This window comes from Citrus clementina, unplaced genomic scaffold (assembly GCF_000493195.1).
Source record: "Citrus clementina cultivar Clemenules unplaced genomic scaffold, Citrus_clementina_v1.0 scaffold_3, whole genome shotgun sequence".
NCBI classification, from domain to species: domain Eukaryota; kingdom Viridiplantae; phylum Streptophyta; class Magnoliopsida; order Sapindales; family Rutaceae; genus Citrus; species Citrus x clementina.
In genome coordinates this window covers 22,158,230-22,181,104 of record NW_006262339.1, presented here as the reverse complement: position 1 = coordinate 22,181,104, position 22,875 = coordinate 22,158,230, and the positions used below count along the sequence as shown (strand labels likewise).

The window sequence follows — 22,875 nt, the reverse complement described above, 5'->3', positions numbered from 1 at the left end:
TTAAGAATCTAGTGGGATAAGATTCCACGCTTGAAGAACTGAGGTCCTCTTATGAACAAAGGGCCTAATGATGATGTTCGTATGATAGGGATTTGTGGTATGGGAGGTTTAGGTAAGACGACTCTTGCAAGAGTTGTTTATGACTTGATCTCTCATGAATTTGAAGGGAGTAGTTTTCTGCCGATGTTAGAGAAAAATTTGAAAACAAAGGCAGTGTAATCTCTTTTCAAAGGCAACTCCTTTTCGAAATATTGAAGCTCGAAAAAGATAGCATATGGAATGTCGGTGATGGCATCAACATTTTAGGAAGCAGGCTGCAACACAAAAAGGTTCTTCTTGTTATTGATGATGTGGTTGACATAAAGCAATTAGAGTATTTAGCTGGAAAGCGTGAGTGGTTTGGTTCAGGCAGTAGGATCATTGTAACATCGCGAGATGAACATCTATTAAAGACACATGGAATGGATGAAATATATAAGCCTAATGAACTAAATTACCATGATGCTCTTCAACTTTTCAACATGAAAGCTTTTAAAATCCAAAAGCCTCTTGAAGAATGTGTGCAGCTGTCAGAAGGTGTTCTACGGTATGTCGGTGGTCTTCCATTAGCTCTCGAAGTTTTGGGTTCCTTTTTGAATGGTAGATCCGTGGATCAATGGAGAAGCACCTTGGAAAGGCTACAAATAGAGCCTCCCAATAAGATTATGAGTATACTTCAAATAAGTTTTGACGGACTACAAGAATTAGAGAAGAAAATATTTCTCGATATTGCATGTTTCTTTAAATGGAAGACTAGAGATTATGTATTGAAAATTCTAGAGGGATGTGGTTTTTCCCCAGTCGTTGGAATAGAAGTTCTTATAGAAAAATCTTTATTAACAGTACATGAGAATAACAGATTGTGGATGCATGATTTGATACAAGAAATGGGTCACCAAATTGTTAGGAGACAATCCCCCGACGAGCCTGGAAAACGCAGTAGATTGTGGAAGGAAGCAGATGTACACCATGTATTGTCACAAAATACAGTAAGTGAATAATAAAGGGGATCTAAAAGTATTTATTTCTAGCTCAGCTCACTTCTTTTAGCTAGTTAAATTTCTAACGAACGACTTTCTTTATAATTTTCAGGGAAGTGAAGTAGTTGTAGGAATAATGGTTGATGATGATTTCTTTCGTGGAAATGATGTGCATTTAAGTGCTAAAGCATTTTCACTGATGACCAACCTAAGATTGCTCAAAATCAGTAATGTGCAACTTCCTGAAGGCCTAGAATACCTCTCGAACAGGTTGCGATTACTTGATTGGCATCGGTATCCTTTGAAATCTTTGCCATCAAATTTGCAATTGGATAAAACTGTTAAATTTAAAATGTGCTACAGCCGCATTGAAGAATTATGGAAGGGAATCAAAGTAAGATCAATTTTTTTTTTGGTCACTAATTTATATTTTTCAGTGAATAATTGTTGATAACAATTTATTATTATAGTAGTATATGAATTAAGAAATATCATTTTAGCTCCTTTTTTTGTTTTCAACAGCCTTTAAACATGTTGAGAGTCTTGAAACTCAGCCATTCGGAGAATCTGATTAAGACACCAGACTTCACAAAGGTCCCAAACTTAGAGGTGTTGGATCTTGAAGGATGTACAAGGTTGCGTGAAATTCACCAGTCTTTGCTACGTCACAATAAGCTGATCTTGTTGAATTTGAAAGGTTGTACAAGTCTTACAACTCTTCCGGGTGAGATATTTATGAAATCGCTTAAAACACTTGTTCTTTCTGGTTGCTTGAAATTGAGGAAACTTCCACGCGTTGTGGGAAGTATGGAGTGTCTACGGGAACTTCTTTTGGATGAAACTGATATCAAAGAACTGCCAGTATCAATTGAACTTATGTCTGGCCTTGTTTCATTGAATTTGAAAGATTGCAGAAATCTCGCGAGTCTTCCAATTACAATAGGCAGTTTAGAATGTCTACAAACGCTCGTGCTATCTGGTTGCTCGAAAATAGTGAAATTTCCAGAGACTGTGATAAGTGTGGTAGATCTGTCAGAGCTCTTTTTAGACGGAACTTCTATCACAGAAGTGCCATCATCTATAGAGCTTTTGACCAAACTTCGATTGTTGAATTTGAATGACTGCAAAACTCTCGTGAGACTTCCTAGCAGTATAAATGGTTTGAAATCCCTCAGAAATTTGAATCTCTCAGGCTGCTTCAAACTTGAAAATGTGCCTGAGACGCTTGGGCAAGTAGAAAGTTTGGAAAAACTTGATATAAGTGGTACAGCTATAAGGCAACCTCCATCGTCGATTTTTCTTATGAAGAATCTTAAAGAACTATCTTGTCGTGGGTGCAAAGGATCACCATCATCTGCATCATGGTTTCTGCGCTTTCCTATCAATTTGATACGAAGGAGTTCAGATCCGATGGATTTCAGTTTGCCGTCTTCTCTGTCAGGTTTGTGTAGTTTAACGAAATTGGATATCAGTTACTGTGATCTAGGGGAAGGAGCAATCCCAAGTGGTATTGGCGACTTATGCTCATTAGAAACGTTATGTTTGAGTAGAAACAGTTTTGTTTCGCTACCGGCAAGCATCTACCGTCTTTCTAATCTTCGGGAGATTGAATTAGAGGAATGCAAAATGCTTCAAAATCTGCCTCGACTTCCAGCCAGTATACATCGGATTTCGTTAGGGGGTTGTGTTTCGTTGGAGACATTATCAGATGTATTAAATTTAAACTTAAACGAGCATCGACTCCCGTCGTTAAACCTTTATTGTGGGGATTGCTCGAAATTGACTGGCAGCTATGATTTGGCGCTTTCACTGCTGAAAGAGTACATTAAAAATTCTGAGGTCAGTCTCTCACTCTCACCTGTGCTACATCATGCCTAAAACTGATGCAATACATGTTATGTCTTTTTATTTTATTTATTTACTCACTTTTTTTTTTCCGTGGGGTTGCAGAATATGTCACTGTCGGACAAGTACATTAAACAGGTAATGTCAATTTCTTACACTCTCTCACCTGTTGCTAAAATCATGCCTAAAAATTATGCATTGGTATGGCTTTCTAATATATATATATATGTATTTGTGGGGTTTCAGAACTATCTGTTTAACATAATTGTTCCTGGAAGTGAAATCCCAGAGTGGTTCGAGTATCAGAATAATGAGGGTTCTTCAATAACAATAAGCACGCCTCCAAAGACGTATAAGAATAGTAAGCTTGTGGGATATGCTATGTGCTGTGTTTTTCATGCCCCTAAATATTCACTTCCTTATTATATACGACCGTATCCATATCCCGTACATTATCTGCGTGTCCGGCCTACCGACGTGAATAGTTATGGAATTTTGTTTGGAAAGCAATTCAGTCAGGCTGTGTCAGACCATCTTTGGCTATACTACCTGAATAGGGAAGAGGTGTGGCGATACTACCATAATATTTGTAAAGTGGAATTTTCTTCGCCGTCGGGATTGATGCTGAAGAGGTGCGGTTTGCATCCAATATATGTGCATCAAGGGGATAAGTTCAACCAAACAATTGGTCCGGTTTGGAGATTGAACGAATTCGGTCACGATTGTTCTGGATCAACATCCTTTACGCGTAGCCTTAATGATGACTTAGACAGGGTAGAAGCCAGTGGAAGTTGCTGCCGGGATGATGCAGGATCAACGACGTCGTCTGAGCGAAGCTTTCTAAAGCGAAGTCTTGAAGGATATGTTGGGGCGGCTGAAGCTAGTGGAAGTGGCTGCTGTAATGATGAGGAGGAACCACAACCTAAAAGATTTAGACTACTCGAATGAAGGGCACAAATTTTATTTTTCTCTGCAGATCGCATTTCATTTACTTTCTTTGTATTTATTTATTGTATCTGTTCTTGTTACTTATTTCCCTGTTAAATTACCAGAAAATGCCTGGCTTGGGTCAAACAGTTGGACAGATGTTTTATTACTCTGTTTTTCCTGCTTTGTTTTATTACTCTGTTTTTCCTGCAAAAGATGCCGTACATAGATGCGGTGAGCGATCGGACAAAATTTTGAAAATATATATAAAAGGACTGGACTTGAAAAATGATTCAGAATTAGAAGAAAAAAAAAACGTAAATTAACACAAAGCAAGCATGAGAGAGTTCGATGCATGCCAATGAGAAATAATTGAAACATAATTTAATCGATACAAATGAACTTGTTGTGGAGAGTTCAAATACGAAACTTTAGCACTAATATCGTCAATTAGTAAATCATTTAATTCAAAAACTCAAGATACTAGGTAAGTGTCTAACATTAGTATTAAAAATAAATCTTAAGATTGACTATTTAACTATTTTCAAACTTAACAAAACAAAACTCCCTAGATCTTTAAAAAAAATTATTTGAATTTAACGTGGATGCGGTTGAAGAACATGGATCAATTATAATGAATGCTCCACCACTTAAGTCTTAATTAATTAGCCAGATCAAAAACATTATGTTAAGACTTGTAAATAACATTCAACATTTTGCGGATTTTTGGACTCAAATATTTTAAGAGAGATAGAAAATTAATGAAAGTATTTGGTATTGGATTTGATTATCACGTCAGGATTAACAATTAAAATAAAATCTCTTGCTATAACTACTTATCTTTTTACATATTTGAATATGTGAGAGTCACTAATAGAATCAATATAAGTATATTTCTTCTGGATTCTGCCTAGATAAATATGCTTAAATTTCTTGTGCCAAGAAGAAAATGTATTATGTAATCTTGGCAAATACAAACACCAAGAAAAATTTTTGACCATGTCAAAGTAACATATGGCTGGTTAAGAACTTGATCAACCTAAAAGTATTTATTTAATCTTAGGGTGATTGACTTTTAACATTAACCATTAGATTGTGAGAGATTAATGGCTCATTTTTTGTGTCAAAATTTAAGTTAAAATATCCAAAACCATGCTTTTATAACGAGAATATAAAATAAATAGATAATATTTCATGAATATTATTGGAGTTAATATTTACTTATTATATTAATTACCATCATAAATGCAATCAGCCTCTTAGTGACATAAAATTTTGTAACCACAATCAATGAATATCAACAAAACAATCTTTCATGATTCATAAACTATATAGCTAATTAAGAATTTATGTTAATTTCAACTTTACGAAATCAACAAAGTGATATTGGAAAATTAAATGAAAATAGGCTTGTAAAACTTAAACTTATATTCCTACCATATAAAAGTATTCACTGTAACATAATCCATAATTTCATGGTATAGGTTGTGCTAAATTGATGTGAAAAATAATATACACTTCATGATTAATCATTCAATGGTCCTTAATAATATACAAAATAGTGAGCATTATGTTAAATTTTATTAAAGCATGAAAAAGGTGAAGAATGACAGAGGTAGCAGCTGCAGACGATGGACGTGAGGTGGCTTCGGGTTTTGCTATTTTTCTAACTTTTTCTTCTTCTTCTTCTTTTTTTTTTTTTTTAATGAAAACAATGGATGATGGAGGGAGGATTTGTGTATGGGGAATGGTTGATGGTCAGGAAAGCTCTGCCTAATACAAAGAAAGACTCTGACACCACTTGACGCATCGCAGAAGCGATACTAAATTTCATTATAACATACGTTTCTGAAAATTCAAGAAAAAAGGCTCTTATGAAGAAGAAAATATCTCAATTAAGAAATATTAAATATTATTGATGATAAGCTTATGTATGTTATAAAGAACTATTAGTAAGAAGCCTATATATACTAAGTAGCCAACTTAATCTTAATCCTTCATAAATAAAATAAATAATTTAAAATGCTAATTAGATTAAAATTCCAAACATGATCGAATAAGTTTAAAAAATAAGATAAACTCTAATAAAATACTAAATACCCAAATATTATAATTCCTAATAAATTCTAATTTATTTTATCTAATATGCTTCCTACATTACTTTATCGCTATATTGTCTGAATCGATGTCTCTTTTTACACTAGTAAAAAAATAGCCTTCTTTGATACTATTTTAGTATCAAGAACTTGTTTTACTACACCGAATTTAGTGTCACTGAATACGGTGCAAGAAACTTATTGACACGAGTTTTTTGTATCAACGAATCTATGTCACCGTAGTATCAAAAAAATATTGATGCTTGAACATCACATATATAACGAGACTATGTTATCAAACAAATAATGATACAAAAGCATAATAAATATAACGATACTTTGGTATCAATGTTTATTTGCGAAAAAATTAAAAAAAATTAGAAATCCATATAATAGAAATTGAACATTTGCAATTGGCATTTGAATTGAAATTTACATTCATCAATATGAAAACTATTACATTGCAATGAACAATTTAAAAATTATTACATTGTTTGAAACTTATTACCTTGTTTACCAACTACAAATAATTTATAATCTGATATATAGTAACAGCACAATCTTCCAACACATACATGCTTATTATTGTTTCCATGTTCCAATTTGACATTTGCTCTGATTATTTAGTTTTGACCCACATACATGCTTTGGTTTATTGTAAGTCATCCTGCACCATTCAAGACATGCACAATAAAAAAACTGATAAAATTTACATGCTGAAATCTACATAGTTTCCTAATGGCATATAAATGCATGCAAGACAAGCATATTATATTAACAATAAAAATTATTTTAACCGTTGTCCAAGAAAAAGAGGAGAAATTATTAACAACATCATGAGAGGAAGTCTAACAATACAGTCATACAAACAAAAGAAAACCCATGCTTGGTTGTATAACAGGCATGGAAAGTTCAACACAAACACAGAGACCAATGGAGTTAACCAAAGTAATGAAGGAATTTATGTGCAACTGTCAGTGGACAAACAGAGCAATGTGTGCATATGAGCAGGCACAAACATGACATCCAAGTGAATAAATTTAAAATATTATATCTGGCAATTACATCAACACAAACATGAGAAAGAATAGATCCAATAAGGTAAATCTAGACAACAATGATCAAAAAGCAACAAGACAAAATTTGAGAAACAAAAGGTGAAAATAAAAATACCAGGCATTTACTCCAGTAGCACCATGGATCATAAAAATTGACAGCTAAAATAGGATACCTGGAAAGGAAATATAATACAAATCAAAGAAGGCATCATTGCAATTGCCACATAGCAGAGAAATATTGTGATCACAGAATTGAAAATAAAAATTATAAGTTGTGGTTCAGAGAAGGCTCACTTACTCGTGTGAATAACTATCAAAATTATTGGCAGGTAGCGTATGAGAACCTTCAACAGAATCATCATCAGCTTCCTCTCCATGCTTAAGCGAATGTATAACAAGCATTGAGTGGAATTCAGAACCAGTGGGTCTTAAATCAGGTCCTATAGAAAAATTGCGAATAGTTTTTGTTAAATTTAATCTGTTCTAGAAACAATGAAAAGCCAAATAGAACTCCATGAAAGCATCATGTTACACAAACAATCCAGGTGGACGATAATATACACTGAATATGCAAAATGCACCCATGATATCCGACAAAAGAGGCACAACTATGCAAGCGGCAACCTACCATTCCAAATAAAAACAACATAGAAAGGGCTGCTATTATGGATAATCCTGCACCAGATAGTGATGCCTCTGTCAAATCCCTTGGAATTTTCCTGCAAACAGAAAAGAAATAAATAACAATATAAACCCTGTGATTTTATCTATGTGATTTACTAATACAGCCAATGCATAAAAAGATTGCTTTGCTTCTGGCCTACCGATTTAAATAAAAAGATACCGGTTGGATTTATAAATTACATAGAATCACCAACTTTCAAGTATAATGAGATGGACGAATTATAAACATTATCAAACAAGTAAAAGCGAGTCGCTAACAAAGAGCAATCAAAATCCACTGTCACAAATAGCAACATGAAAGTGCATAGTTTCAAAGCTTCGGAGTTTGTTCAAATTATAATATTTTTAATTCACATACTATTATACTAATAAAAGCTCGAACATATTTGTTGTCCCTACAGTCAAATATTTAATTTCATATTCTTCTTAAAATGCATCAAAATCCATACATAGTAAGTATAATGAAGAACATAACTATTAGTATTAGAATTTCTTAAGCATTCAGCTGATTCACTAATAATAATAATAAAAGCCTATACATATAGAAGAATACAATCATCATACAGCCAAAATCAGTGCATTACAAGTAATAAGTTATAAAAGGCACAATTACCTGTTTAGTTGCAGATGAGTAGTTTCTCAAAGTGGATACCACAGGGCGAAGTCTCTGGATTAGAAACGCATTCACAAGGAACAATAGTCAGCAGTAAAAAAAAAAAGGGGGCAAAATGAATACTATTTAGGCACACTGAAATAGAAGAACCTCCTCCTGCAGCCACTTTCTACCTAATAATTCCCCATATCTTTAATTGTTTCAATTAAAATACTGCCCTACTCACCATATAAACCGCCAATAACAACACTATAAATAACACAATCAGCAAACAGCCAAAAAAAAAAAAAAGGATACATAATCATATCCTATTTAGGTGAATGTAAATCGAAGTCTATAATTAGTTAGTAGACAATAACATCGTGTTTACGATATGCGAATCAAAACAAATATTACATATAATTATTTTTAAAAAAATTACTAACCGGCTTATCTCAAGCAGACATGTAATAAATCATGCTTTCCATCAAATCAAGCAAAATTTATCAAAATTAATCAAACTACAGCTATAGAAACAATAAAATCACAGTCGAAATTAAGAGAAAATTAGAAAGAACTATTTAAGGTGAATGGCTTTTCAGAGAGAACTATTGAAGGTGCTTCTAACTTTCGAATAATCAGAGAGGAGTACAGATTGATTTTGTTTTGTTTTGAGGCAAATGAGAGGTTTTGTGGCTGGGGAGTTAGGGATTTGAGTTTTGGTTTCGACTGTGAGAGAAAGAATGGCAGAGAGAGAAAGCGACGGGAGCCACCGAGATAGAGGGAGTGAAGGCGACGGGAGCCACCAAGAGCCAGGACTACAGATCTGAGCTGTTGGGTAGCGCACCCAACGTTAGCGAAGTGGTGGGTGCAAATTAACTTCCAAAGGTGCTCATTTTGAGTGTCTTGTGCCATAGCTTGTTGACGCAAGGCCGCCTGCAACGAAGTCCTGGTGTCCGCGTGTTTCAACACCTCGAACAGGGAGTTCTCATATAGATTTGTGAAGCTAGTTTCTTTGACTTGCTCTTCCTCTTTCTTATTCCTCCTCATCTTGTTTGACTTTTTTTATCCTTTGGTTGTCTTCGGTGGTGACCGAAGAATCAAGACCCATACGCTTCATAAAGTAAAACTAGGATGATTTTACTTTGTTGGGAGACTGAGAGTAATTGTTTTGTTAAGACTGAAAAGGCTGGGTGATTTGCTTTGTTTCAATTTAGGGTTTCTTCAAATGAGTAGGAAGGATTTGGGAGAGAGGCAAGATGAAGAGGGAATAGTACTTTCGTTAAGGCCAAAAAATTTCTCAAGTGTTAGAATTTAAGATACCCTAATTTTAAAAGTAAAACCACGTCGTGTGAAATAAGAAAAATTAAAATTAAAATTAAAAATATATATCTTAGTATCAGTAAGAGTTTATGATACTATATTATTAATAACCACCGGCATTAATATGTAAAACACACTAAAAGTTAATTAAGTCATCAAATATTGATATTTTTTATTTAGTATCAGCAACTTAATATTAGTAAAAGTCATTTTTCTAGTAGGGTTATCAATAAATAACATTTCCTCATCATCCATTACTAAGGCCCCACTCAATTGCTTGTCAATTACTTCTTGATCAGTAAGTAAGTTTTCAAAATTCTCAATGGTTGGTTGAGTTGGACAACCTTAGATAGTTGTAACAAAGCTCTTAAGCTTAAGCCTCAAACCATTGACAATAATTCTCTTTATTCTAAATTTAGAAATTACAGCAGTAGAATCTAACCTAGAAATTTTATGGTATCGGAATTTTAACTTGTTTAAGTACTCGTCAATCATCATGTTTCATTATAAAATTGATAGTAGCTCATTTTTCAAAAGTTGTAGCCATATGTTATTCTTCTTTGAAAAACTCATTGTAGAAGTATCCCAAGTTTTCTTAGGTATTTTAACCTTTTTTATGTGTTGCAGCATTTCTTCTTCAATTGTAGTCTTGATGGCGAACATGGCCTTCCAGCTATAATGCTTCACTTCTTTAAAGCGGCATCCTCAGTTAGTGGTCTCATATTGTTACCACAAACAATCTCCTAGAGATCTTGACCTTGTAAGCAAGACTCCATCAATGTTGCCCACGTATTGTAATTTTTCTTGTCGAGCTTTTTAACTCTTCCAACTACTTGAAGGTCACCCATCATATTTCCAAAACTTTAACAATGCCAAGCAAGCTTGATGTTCACTAACGAACTTGCAAAGTTCCAAACAAAGTACTCTAAATAAAGTACTCCACTTCAAATTTGAACCCAACAGCCTTTTACTCAATAGATTTTGACAAGTCAATTCCTTTAGATTAAGAGAAAAGAATTGATGGCATTGTGCCACAGGGAGGAATCGGTTCCAAAGTCTTTTTTCCACGATCCAATCCCTAAGAACATGCAACATATCCTTCACCGAAAAAACATAATGATCATATATAATGCCTATTGGAATATGCCTCCTCATTAGCTTCGTTTTCGTTTTCAATCTATCATGTGTTAGTAGCCAAAGAAAAGTATAAATGCTTTGTGGACTGTGTCATTGCCAAATAGGGTAGTTTTCTGATCCAGAATTTTAAAGTGTGGGAAAGTCCGGAAAAACTTTAAAACCATGCGGTGGACTGTAATAAATAGATAATATTTTTTCCATTCATTCCCATGAAAAGTACAAATGCTTTGTGGACTGTAATCATAAATTCTGTAACTTCTCAGGGGTGTGTTCTTGCCAGGATCGGAGGTGAGAGGTGTGATATCCACTAGTTTATATGGAGGAGTTTGACAAAACTACAATCCAATGGAATCGCTTTACCAATTATAATATGAATGCATCCCCTCAAATTTTTTTGCATCAAAGATGGTTGTAGCAACAACGTCAAGGCGAAGCCTTACTGCATATGTTGAGGTGATCAGGAACCACAACCTCAAGAATCCATTTAGTAAACTCAAATAAAGGGAGAAGCCTGCTTACTATTCTCTGAATATTTCAGTAAGCATGCATCATCAATTTCAGTTGGCAATTTTTATTTCATATATGTTAAATTACCACAAAACCAAAATATCATCTTCAAAGTTGTTACCTTCCATGAATCGAAAATGCTTTCATACTTGATCAGATTGTTTAAGTATGCATTTCTAAAATATACAAAAGTGCTCAGGAAAATGGCACGGAATAATTAGCGTATAATAAAGTTTATTTTCGGTAATTTTTTAGATGCCTATGGTTTTAAAGTTCTCTTCAAATAGCTAGACTTGCCATCTACTATAATATTGTTTAGTAAGGCATTACTATCATATGCTATTTTTTTTTATCTATCATTAATATTTACATTTTTATTATTTCACTAATCTTATTTTAATTTACTTTGTATTCGTAGACATAATTTAAGAATATAATATGATTGTACTTATGTTTCCGTTTTCGTATATAATTTCCTGGAAGATGCTCTAACATCAGTTTTTTTGTTATTGAATAAACAAAACAAAAAAAAAAGATACAACAACTGTTGCTCTCATTCATAAAGAACCTGATAATGTACAAGAGGCATTAGATGACTCCAGAGGGCTGCAAGCTATGAAAGAAGAATATAATGCTTTGGTTAAGAATAATACATGGACATTAATTCCAAGACAAGCTGGTCATCATGTTGCTGACAATAAATGGGTGTAAAGGATCAAGTATAACAAAGATGGAAATGTAGCTAAGTATAAATCCAGGCTTATTGCTAAAGGATTTTAGCAAGTGGCAGGGGTGAATTACTTTAACACATTCAGTCAAGTGGTTAAATTAGCTATTATTAGAGTGGTACTGAGCCTAGGAGTGATGAACTAATGGAAAATAAGGCAATTAATGTTAACAATGCCTTTTTTAATGGAGAGTTAACTAGGGAAGTATTCATGCGTCAGCCGAAAGGCTTTATTAATGCTGAGAAACCTGAGTTTGTGTGCAAATTGTACAAATGTCTATAGAGACTCAAACAAGTTCCTAGAGCTTAGTTTGATAAGCTAAAAAGCTGTTTATTCCATTAGGGTTTTATTAATACTAATTTGGATACCTCTCTTTTCATAAGAAGAAACACTCATTACAAGTCCAAGTACTATAAAGTTAAAAAGTTTTATAATTCAGTTTAGGAAAGCATTTGCCTTAAAAGACCTAGGAATATTATCTTATTTCCTTGGAATTAAAGTGTTGCAAGACGCACATTGTGTATATTTATCACAAAGAAAATACAGCATAGATCTATTGTCTATAGTTGAAATGGTTGAATGCAAAGGCATTGACACCCCCAACATAGGCATTAAACCAACATATTAACTAGCATTAAGTTGGATCAAATTCATATTGTCTTCAATAAGATTTGAAAGTAAGTGAAGTTTTAACACACCAATAGTTTTGGTGATCTATCTGAAACATAATAGACAACACCACTTATTGAATTTTATTTCCAAAAATACTTCTTATTTAATTTATAAAATATAAACTCATTTATTAAAATTAAATATCTTCTCATAAATATAGATATAAATTATGAAATGATGTGGGTGTAAATTATTTATTAAAACCTTAATTTATTTAAGTGTTTAATTGAAATCCCATTTAAAATTTAAAAAAAATTATTTATTTATAGTTATTCAAGTAGTTTTAATAGAAAATGAGTTTTATAAGAAATTTTAAGGGATGTCAAAAGGCTACTCTTGAAATAAATGACCCAAGCCCATTTGGGCCCATGTATAAGGAACAAGGTCTTAGTTTAAAGGCCGAATTGGGGTCGAGCCTCAACTCACTCTTACATAAAAAGGAATGAGAAAAAATTAAAAATATAAATACATACATAAAATTAGTTAAATCATTAATGCGTATATTAAAATTAAAAATCTGCTTACGTTTATAGTCAAAAATCGCTGAAGGTTCTTTGCATGTTTTCGCTTGTGGGGCTGTGTTCAGAAACTGTGAGGGAGAATTTCTGGGGGATTTCTCTTGTCCATTACATGTTGAAACGGCTTTTGTTGCTGAACTGTTTGCTGTTATCTTGGCGATTGAGCATGCTTCTTTTGAATGTTGGACTACGTCATGGATCAAATGTGAATCTGCTTTAACTGTGCTTCATCTTTGTAACAAGCGGCTTCCACCCATGGTTTCTTATTCATCGATGGAATAATTGTTTTGCTCTCATGGATTCCATGACGTTGCGCTTTTCTCGTGTCTTCAGGGAGGCTGATAGGGTAGCTGATTGTTTGAGCAATTTAGGTGCCATGGTGGATTCCTTTACTTGGTGGGACTCTGCACCCTTCATGTTGCTTCTCTTTTGCATGAGGATGTTTTTAGGCTGCCTAGCTATCTGTTCAGCTAGCTTTTGTAATTTTAGTTTGGCTGGTTTTCTTGCTATATTTTTATTTTATTTTAATAAAACCTCCTCACTTTGGTGAGGATTCATCAAAAAAAAAAAAGGAAAAAAAGTTAGAACAACCTAGATCAAGTAAATTATATCGCAGGGATTTTCGAAGAAATTCAAGCATTGGAAGGATGAAAAACAAATATGTAGATGATCGATCTCACCTTATATGGAATTGCAAGCTAAGTTTAAGGAAGGAATTTTTGAGAAATTATGTTCGATAAAATGCCCAAGAAGGAATGCATCCCACCTGATATGTTGAACAATGAGACGATACATCTGTTGCTACAATTTATTCACATAAGAAATTCAATTAAAGCAGTTGAATGAGAATTTTTTTTTTCTCTTGTTGCCAAGAACCAAAACTGTTGCCACTTTACTGGTATACTCTGGGTGTTTTCCACTGTTTCAATTTACTTGCTGGTATTTTATTTTCGTTTGCTGAAGTACGATTATTTAACAGCCAGTTACTTATTGCAATAAGAGGTTGTGGAGTCAATTGCTTGCATCATGAGCATCCCAGGAACTACCATGTCTGCTTGAGCTTCAGAGGTGAAGACAAGACACCCGCACTGCAAGAACTTTTCAGATCACCTCTAGTCCACTTTGAATAAAACTGGAATTAATGTATTCAGTGATGAAAAAGAACGTGAAAGGGGAATATCCATTTCACCAACACTGTCTAAAGTAATTGAAGAATCAAGAATTTCAGTTATTGTCTTCTCAAGAAACTGTGCTTCTTCAACTTGGTGCTTGGATGAACTTGTTAAGATTGTTGAATGGAAGAACACGTCATGTTCGCCAACAATTGGTTTTTCCAATTTTCTATGATGTTGAACCAACAGTGGTAAGGAAACATATAGGAAGTTTTCAAGAAGCGATTGCTAATCATGAAGAAGTTCTTGAAGGAGAATATAGAAAAGGTGCAAAAATGGAGAGGCGCTCTGCAAGAGGTGGCTAATATCTTTGGCTAGGAATTGAAAGATAGGTAATCATTCTTATTCTCAATGATTAATTTTCTAAGATGTGGATCAACTAATTTTTGTTTGTTCTGCATGAATCATAATAAGTGAGAAGATGTCTGGATTTCTCCACTATTAAAAAACTGCCAATATTTATTCAGTATATTTATTTACTAGTTTCATGTTCAGTGTGTGCATGTGCATGTGCATATTTGTATCAACAATAAGATTTTACCAAAATAGCGTTCATATTCATCTCGTTATTGAAACAACCAACTTACCTACAATTTTCCAATAAACTTTACATGACAAGATTTTATACTATGTTGTTGGGTGAATGATGTGGTAGAGCAGAGGGATTCTAGAATTTATCAAGTTTTAGGCATAAGAACAGGGAGAGACAATAGAATAAATGTATAAGAATTTGTTAAAATCATAGGATTTAATTGAAATAATAACTTGATCAATGAATATCTACATACGAAGAGTTATAGACGAAATTAGAGAAGAGTTACATGAAGAATAACCTAGAGATTAATCAAACACAAGTTATGACTTTATCACTTCCGTTTTGTAGATCTATATTATCTAATTTTTTGACACTACGTTACGCTCACACTAGCTTTAGCTCACCAACACAAATCTTTTCTTGTTCTACTCAACCCGCAGGAATGAATCAGACTTTATTATGGAGATTGTCAATGAGATATCAAGCAAAATTCCTTTAAAATCAGAGACTCTTAAAGAGCTAGTAGGAATGGATTCACACTTGGAGAAGCTAACGATTCTAATGGATAAAGGGCCTAATGATATTCGTATGATAGGGATCTGTGATATCGGAGGTATAGGTAAGGCAGCTCTTGCAAAGGTTGTTTATAACTTGATCTATCATGAATTTGAAGTAAGTAGTTTTCTTGCCAACGTTAGATAAACCTCAGAAAAAAGAGGTCAGATTTCCTAACAAAATGGAATGTATATAATGTTATCAACATAATTCGAAGTGGGCTACGACACAAAAAGGTTAGCTAGAAAGTTCAGGCAGCAGGATCATCATAACATCTAGAGATAAGCATCGTTGACAACACATAGAGTGGACGAATTGTTGGTCCTTAAGCAACTATACTATGATGAAGCTCTTGGACTTCTTTGTATGAAAGCCTTCAAAACCAATCAGCCAGGGAAAGGATATGTGTAGCTGTCGAAAGTGTTGTAAACCAATCAGCTAATGTTGTAAGAACATTAGCTGAACAACAGCAGCAGATTGTGGAACATAACAGATGTACATCATGTGTTAACAAAAAAAAGGGTAAGTGACAAAGTGCAATGCATGTATTTTGAGTTCGTGATTCTAAAAGTCAAGAAATGAAGTATAAAATTGCTATCATTATATAATGCAAAGTAAAACATATTCTGTAATGCAGCCTACATTTTATTCATTTTTTTAATGATACACGTACAAAATGTTTTCCTTTGCCCAAGCTATCAATTTCACAATGTAGGCTTTTAAGGAGATCCTTTGGTCATCGTTACATTGATACGAAGGAAACGACTTTGTGCCCTGAGAAAGGTCTGCCCACATTTGCTTAATTCAATCTTTGATCTTATCTTCATGACTATTCCAAATTATTCTCATCTCTTGCTGAATCACTCTTATGAGTCATCTGACATGCTTGACTCATAGAGGCATTTCATTGAGCATATTGCTCATTCTATCAAACATTTGTTTTGCTTGACATTCTATGCTTTAAATCTATGCATAAATAATTTTATGGACATCTTCACATCCTAGTCTGCACTTATCATCTGCTTTTATGATTTGTAAGGAACTGAAGTAGTCGAATGCATGGTATATGACTTTTCAGAACTTAAGGTTAATTTTTATGAAATCTCCAAAAACATTGGTACTTTCTGGTTGCTCAAAGTTGAAGAAATTTCCAGAGATTGTGGGAAATATGAAGTTTTTGCGGCAGCTTCTTTTGGATGGAACTGATATTAAGGGACTACTATTATCAATTGTACTTTTATCTGGAATTGTTTAGTTGAATTTGAAAGGTTGTAAAAATATTGAGTGTCTTCCAAATTTCATAAGTGCTCTAAAATTTCCTTCCACTTTGAATTTCTCTGGCCTTTTGAAATTCAGATTGTTTCCAGAGATCATGGGACGTATGGAACATCTGTTGGCGCTTCGATTGTTGGGAACCGCTATAAGAGGATTGCCAATGTCAATTGAATATCTCTCTGGCATTTTTTGCAAAATTTAAAAGGTTGTAAATATCTCTTGAGTCTTCCAATTACTATAAGTAGATTAAAATGTTTAAGAACTCTAACGCTCTCTGGTTGCTCGAAGCTGGAAAAGTTTTGGGGAAGTTTAAAATCTCTAACTATGCTCATTTTAGATGGAACTGCTATTCGAGAATTGCCATTGTCAGTTGAATATCTAACTGGCCTTGTTGTGTTGAATTTTAAAGATTGGCAAAATCTCGAGTGTCTTCTAAGTCCCATCAGTGGTTTGAAATCTCTTAAAATTCTGAATCTCTCTGGCTGCTCCACACTTGAAAATGTGCCAGAGAACTTGGGGAAAGTAGATAGCTTGGAAGAGCTTGATATTAGTGGAACAGCAATTAGGCAACTTCCGACGTCTGTTTCTATCTTGAAGAATCTTAAACCAGTGGACCACTATCATCTACATCATGGGATTTGTGCTTCCCTACCAATATGATGTGAAGGAGTTTAGATCCCATGACTAATTTGATGTTACCTTCTCTATCAGGCTTATGTTCTTTAACAAAATGGGATCTCAGTGACTGTAATCTACCAGTGGAAGGAGGAGAAATCCCAAGTGATAGTTGCCACTTATGCCTATTGTTCAAGAATGAACCAGAATCTAATTCCCAGACCAGACGCAATGTGGGCTGAATAATAAATGATAGTATGAATTGATGTTTCTTTGCATACGATCTCTCGATTACTCCTAGAGGACTCGTGTACGACGTCTGGCTCAAGTCGTCTAAACTTAGTAAGTGAGTGCACGCGTTGGTCACGTGCACTCACTTATACATAATGATCAAACGACCTGAAAATACTGTCGTTTTGAAGAGCATTAGTGTCAGCATGTAGCTGTTAAATCGGTTAGAAAGGGCGGGAAATTATTACAAACCCATAATAAGCTGATGACCGATGAGGTATATTGTATGATGCCCATTCTGTTGCTTGCAATTTTCTCTCTAAACATCTCTAGATATTGTGTTTGTGTTTTGATTTTTTCTTTTTTTCTTTTTGAGCGAAGCCTTACTGATGATGAAGAACCTCATGCTACAAGAATTTAAGAAATCTAATAAAGAGCAAAGCCCTTTTATACTCATGCTTAGTATTATGTTCATGTTTCGCTATTAGCTAATTGAAATTGCAATCCAACTTGGATTTTTGATTTCTTGATAAACTATATATTCATTTGAATTATGTAATCTGAAAACTTTCGTATCATTAATATGTACTTGTTGGTTTTTTATTTCTCTCATTCTAATATAGCAATTATAATAGGAAAAACGACATCCACACCCCCCAGATTTGAGGAAATGTTCACCAACACCCCCAACTTTTTTTAAAAAAAGACACCAAGACCCCTTTTTGACCATTTAAAAATAGAAATATTATATAAATAATGTAATCTACGCAATAGACTAAGAATATTAAAATAGTTTAATATTTTAATACATTTAAATATATAAATTGTTATATTTATTTAATAATATTTATTTATTTATTTTAGATATTTTAAATAAATATTTGCATTAAATATATTTTACAATAAAAAAACTCACATACTAATGTTATTACTATTTTACATAATATTCAAGATAATTTAAATTTTAATACACTTGTTTTAACATTATGATTCTATTTATTATAAAATTTAATTTTATATACTAAAATATATCTAATAGATTGCAAAATATTAAAATATTTTTGAAGTATTGAAATTAATTTACAACATATACATTATTACATTTATTTTAATGTTATATTTCTATTTATTATAAAACATTAGAGTTGATTGTTTTTTGGATAATAGAGGTTAAAGGGTATTATTGTTAAAAGATGGTCTTGGTGTTCCATTTTAAAAATGTGTGGCTGTCAATGATTATTTCTCTAAACTTTGGGGGTGTAGATATCCTTTTTCCATTATAATATCTTTTTTTGGCTATTATACCTTTTAATTATAGTAATATTAAAATTGATTTTAAATTTTAAAATAAGTACAAACATAACATTAGAATAAATAAACAAAAAAAAGTAATTTTTATTTTAGAATTCCGAATATCTTGTTTTCAACATAATAAGTATAGTATCTCAACTAGATGGCATCCTAAAATAAAAATTACAGAGAGGAAATCAGATTGCTATTATTAGACTAAATAATAAAAAAATGAATTTTTATTTTGGATTTATTTAAAAGTAATTGATCACAAAATAAAAAACTTTAAAACAATTGACCCAGGGCCGGCCTCGTTCGTCTTTTAATATAGAATTGCAGGTCAAGAGCATGCCCAGAACATGTTTGATAAAATACCCAAGAAGGAATGCATCCACCTGGTATGTTGGAGAGGGGTAAAATCTTGTTTAGTACCTAAATTTTGAAGTTAGTGTCCGTTTAGTCCCTATATTTTTAAAAATACATCAAAGCATCCTTTCTATTAAATTATTGACACCCTTACCACTTCCTTTTGTTCCTTTTTACTTGTTTTTACAATATTATCATATTACAATAATGTTTCTTTTTTTAGACATTATTAAAAAAAATTAAATTACTAGTTTAGCACAAAAAATAAAATAAAAACAAAAAATACATTAATTTTTGTAGAACACTTTGCTGAGGAGTTAAAATATTAATTTTTCTAAAAAATTGATAATTTAATTTTTTACAATATTAATTTTTTTGGACATACGTGAGCTTTAACAAAAATTAATAGATATCTTTTTTGTCTTATTTTATTTTTGGGTTCAATTTGATAGTTTAATTTTTTATTAATATCCAAAAAAGAAATATTACTAAGTGTAATATTGTAAAAACAAGCTAAAATAATAATAAAAATAATGGCAAGAGGGCCAATATTTAACATCAGGGACGTTTTGAGGTATTTTTAAAAATATAAGAACTAAATGAACACTAACCTCATAATATAAGGACTAAATAAATTTTTAACCTGTTGGAGAGCAACGACATGATGCATCTGTTGCTGTAACTTTGTGATTTCCTAAGCAATCAGAATCAAACAGTCAACAAAATCAACTTTATGATTTCCCAGTTAATCAATAAAGTCAATTATGCTGCAACTTTATGATACATCTATTGCCACAATTTTTTTTTTTTCACGTAGAAAATTCAATAAAATATTAATTTAATATTGACTGAAAAAATATCATCACGTTTGTTTTAATGATGCTCTGCTTTTTTCAAAATCATTTCTTCTAATAGAGAAGCAATCAATAATGGTGTCAGTTCTTGAACCAGTGGAAAGCAATTAATTTTCTTCATTTGTTTTCTTGCTTGGCTGTGAAATAGCCCATTTGTTGCAGGCAATGTCAGATCCAAGCCATCGTTTGCACATCGTTGTTCCAGGAAGTGAAATTCCAAAGTGGTTCATGTATCAGAATGAGGGTTCTTCAAAAACAGTCACAAGGCCTTCATATTTGTATAATACAAAGAAGGTTGTGGGATATGCTATTTGCTTTGTTTTTCATGTCCCTAAGCATTCACTATGACGTTCAAATATGAATGAATCCCATCATAATTTTGTTGGATCAAAAATGGAAGTAGCCACAACATCAAAGCGAAGCCTTGCAGAAAATGCAGTGGCAGCTGAAGCCAGTGGCAGTGGCTGCTGCCTGCTGTGATGATGATGACGAACAACCACCTAAAAGATTTAAACAACTCAAATGAAGGGTAAGGCCTGGTGTAACAGTGAGAGTACGCATCCCAATTTCAATTTATGTTCTTTAAATTTGCATATGGTATTTCATTTACTTTTTATTTGTGAAAATTTACTTTAAATTTCACATGAAGTTGAGGTCTAGCTTCACAGCTAAGCTTTTCTAAGACTTAAGTTCTTGTCTTGATCTTTAACGGATGCGTGAGTTAATTTCAAAAATATCTTTTATTATTTTCTTGTTGATTCTTTTTCACGGAGTTGGATTATTGCCACCCCTCTAATATTCTCATTAGACTTTTTTTTTGGGTAAAAGCTTGTTTGGTCCTATATTATGAGTTTAGTGCCCATTTAATCCCTATATTTTTAAGAATACCTCAAAACGTCCTTACTATTAAATATTGACACTTATGCCATTATTTTTTATTTTTTTAGCATGCTTTTACAATTTTACACTCTTACAGTAATGTTTCTTTTTTAGATATAAATAAAAAAATTGGATTATCAAATTAAACCCAAAAATAAAATAAAAAACAAAAAAGATATATATTAATTTTTGTGGAAGCTCATGTGTGTCCAAAAAAATTTAATTTTGTAAAAAATTAAGATATCAATTTTTTTTAAAAATTAATATTTTAACTTCTCAGCAGAGTGTTCCACAAAAATTAATGTATATATTGTTTTTATTTTATTTTTTAGTGTTAAACTGATAATTTAATTTTTCTTTTTAATAATGTTTAAAAAAAGGAACATTATTGTAATAGGGTAATATTGTAAAAATAAGTCAAAATGAACAAAAGATAATGGCAAGAATGTCAATAATTTAATGATAGGGATGCTTTGAAGTATTTTTAAAAATATAGGGACTAAACGGACATTAACTTCAAAATATAGGGACTAAACGAGCTTTTACCCATTTTTTTTTAATTATTCTTTCTTTTAAGGAAAAGGGACATGTAAACCCCTAAATTTGAAGAAATTGTCACCAACACCCACAACTTTTAAAAAAGGGACACTAAGACCCCTTTTTGACCATTATGTCATTTAAAAAATTGAATTTAAAATTTTTAATAAATAGAAATATTACATAAATAATGTAATCTACGCAATAGACTAAGAATATTAAAATAACTTAATATTTTAATAAATTTAAATATATAAATTGTTATATTTATTTAATAATATATTTATTTATTTTAGATATTTTAAATAAATATTTGCATTAAATATATTTTACAATAACAAAGTCTCACATACTAATGTTATTATTATTTTCCATAATATTCAAAATAATTTAAATTTTAATACACTTGTTTTAATATTATGATTCTATTTATTATAAAATTTTATGTTATATAATAAAATATATCTAATAGATTGTAAAATATTAAAATATTTTCTAAGTATTGAAATTATGTTACAATGTATATATTATTACATTTATTGGAGGAATTAATTAGAAAGCATGAAATCCTCTCGTTGATTTCTTTGAAACAAACAAAATTGAAAAGATCTTTATAAAGTAGTAGTTTTCTGGTCATGAATTTTAAAGTGCGGGAAAGTCCGGGAAAGCTTTAAAACCGCACGGTTTTAAAGGCTTACAGTTTAAGCCTTTAAAACCATGCAGTTTTAAAGATTTCCTGCACTTTCCCGCACTTTAAAATTCCGGACTGGAACATTTCTCCTTTATAAAGAGGAATTATCTTTGGCAAGGTAAATTTTCATCATCTTTCAGTGCGTCCAACACGCTCAAAGCATTAAGTTTTCTCGCAGTTTTGTATTCCAACATTGCTTCCCATGAATGTTTGTCTTACATTATTATGTATTAAGTATTATTATGTATTAAGTGTTTCTTTTTTTCTTTTTCTTTTTTTTTTTTGGATGTGATAGATTAAGTGTTCCTAATCACTCACTCAGTCAATATTAGAGGGAGATTATGTTCTCTTCTTTGCTAATTTGATTATTTATGTACAGTTTTTTCGGTACTTGTTGAGTTGGAACTCAATGTGAGTACACATTTTTTCCCCCAACAACACAAAAAAAAACAATTGCTTCTTCAACTTCTTCTCTTATCCATATGCTGAAAAAAAGAGAACATTGAACAATCCATTGAAGAAAGAAGGCATTTATATTGTGATCAAAAGGAAGTTTTCCACTTGTGATTTTCTTTCGGCCATTAACGTGATCCAACATTCGATCATTCCACTGCAGGACTCATCAAGAAAGGTAGGCTCTTGAATCCTTTTGTTTTCTTTCAATTTAAGAGGCATTTACTCATAAAAATCCTCTGCTTTTCCTTAAAATAAATATACTTCCCTGATTAGCTTAAGTTCTCTTAAAGCAAAGTACTTCATTGGAATTCAT

At 32.3% G+C, this 22,875-nt stretch overlaps 1 protein-coding gene, 1 long non-coding RNA gene and 1 pseudogene across 4 annotated transcripts; 2 read left to right on the top strand and 1 right to left on the bottom strand.

Moving 5' to 3' along the window:
• The first annotated feature begins 51 nt into the window (after positions 1-51).
• Positions 52-3,975, top strand: LOC18049086 (annotated as a pseudogene).
• A 2,331-nt stretch (positions 3,976-6,306) lies between these two features.
• LOC18048546 lies at positions 6,307-9,527 on the bottom strand. Of its 3 annotated transcripts, XR_002906457.1 has the most exons (6): positions 8,668-9,527; positions 8,243-8,296; positions 7,574-7,664; positions 7,244-7,385; positions 7,061-7,118; positions 6,307-6,586 (listed from the first exon to the last, which is right to left on the bottom strand). It is a non-coding gene; the product is annotated as an uncharacterized LOC18048546 (long non-coding RNA). The 3 variants fall into 3 exon arrangements; XR_002906456.1 differs by lacking the exon at positions 8,668-9,527 and having other exon boundaries at positions 8,243-8,622; XR_002906458.1 differs by lacking the exon at positions 8,668-9,527 and having other exon boundaries at positions 6,307-6,554; positions 8,243-8,622.
• A 5,745-nt stretch (positions 9,528-15,272) lies between these two features.
• LOC112099697 (TMV resistance protein N-like) lies at positions 15,273-17,303 on the top strand. The gene is made up of 3 exons (XM_024187134.1): positions 15,273-15,485; positions 16,725-16,805; positions 16,932-17,303. Exons 1-3 carry the CDS (start codon positions 15,273-15,275, stop codon positions 17,301-17,303), a joined length of 666 nt encoding a protein of 221 aa, XP_024042902.1.
• The last annotated feature ends 5,572 nt before the right edge of the window (positions 17,304-22,875 follow it).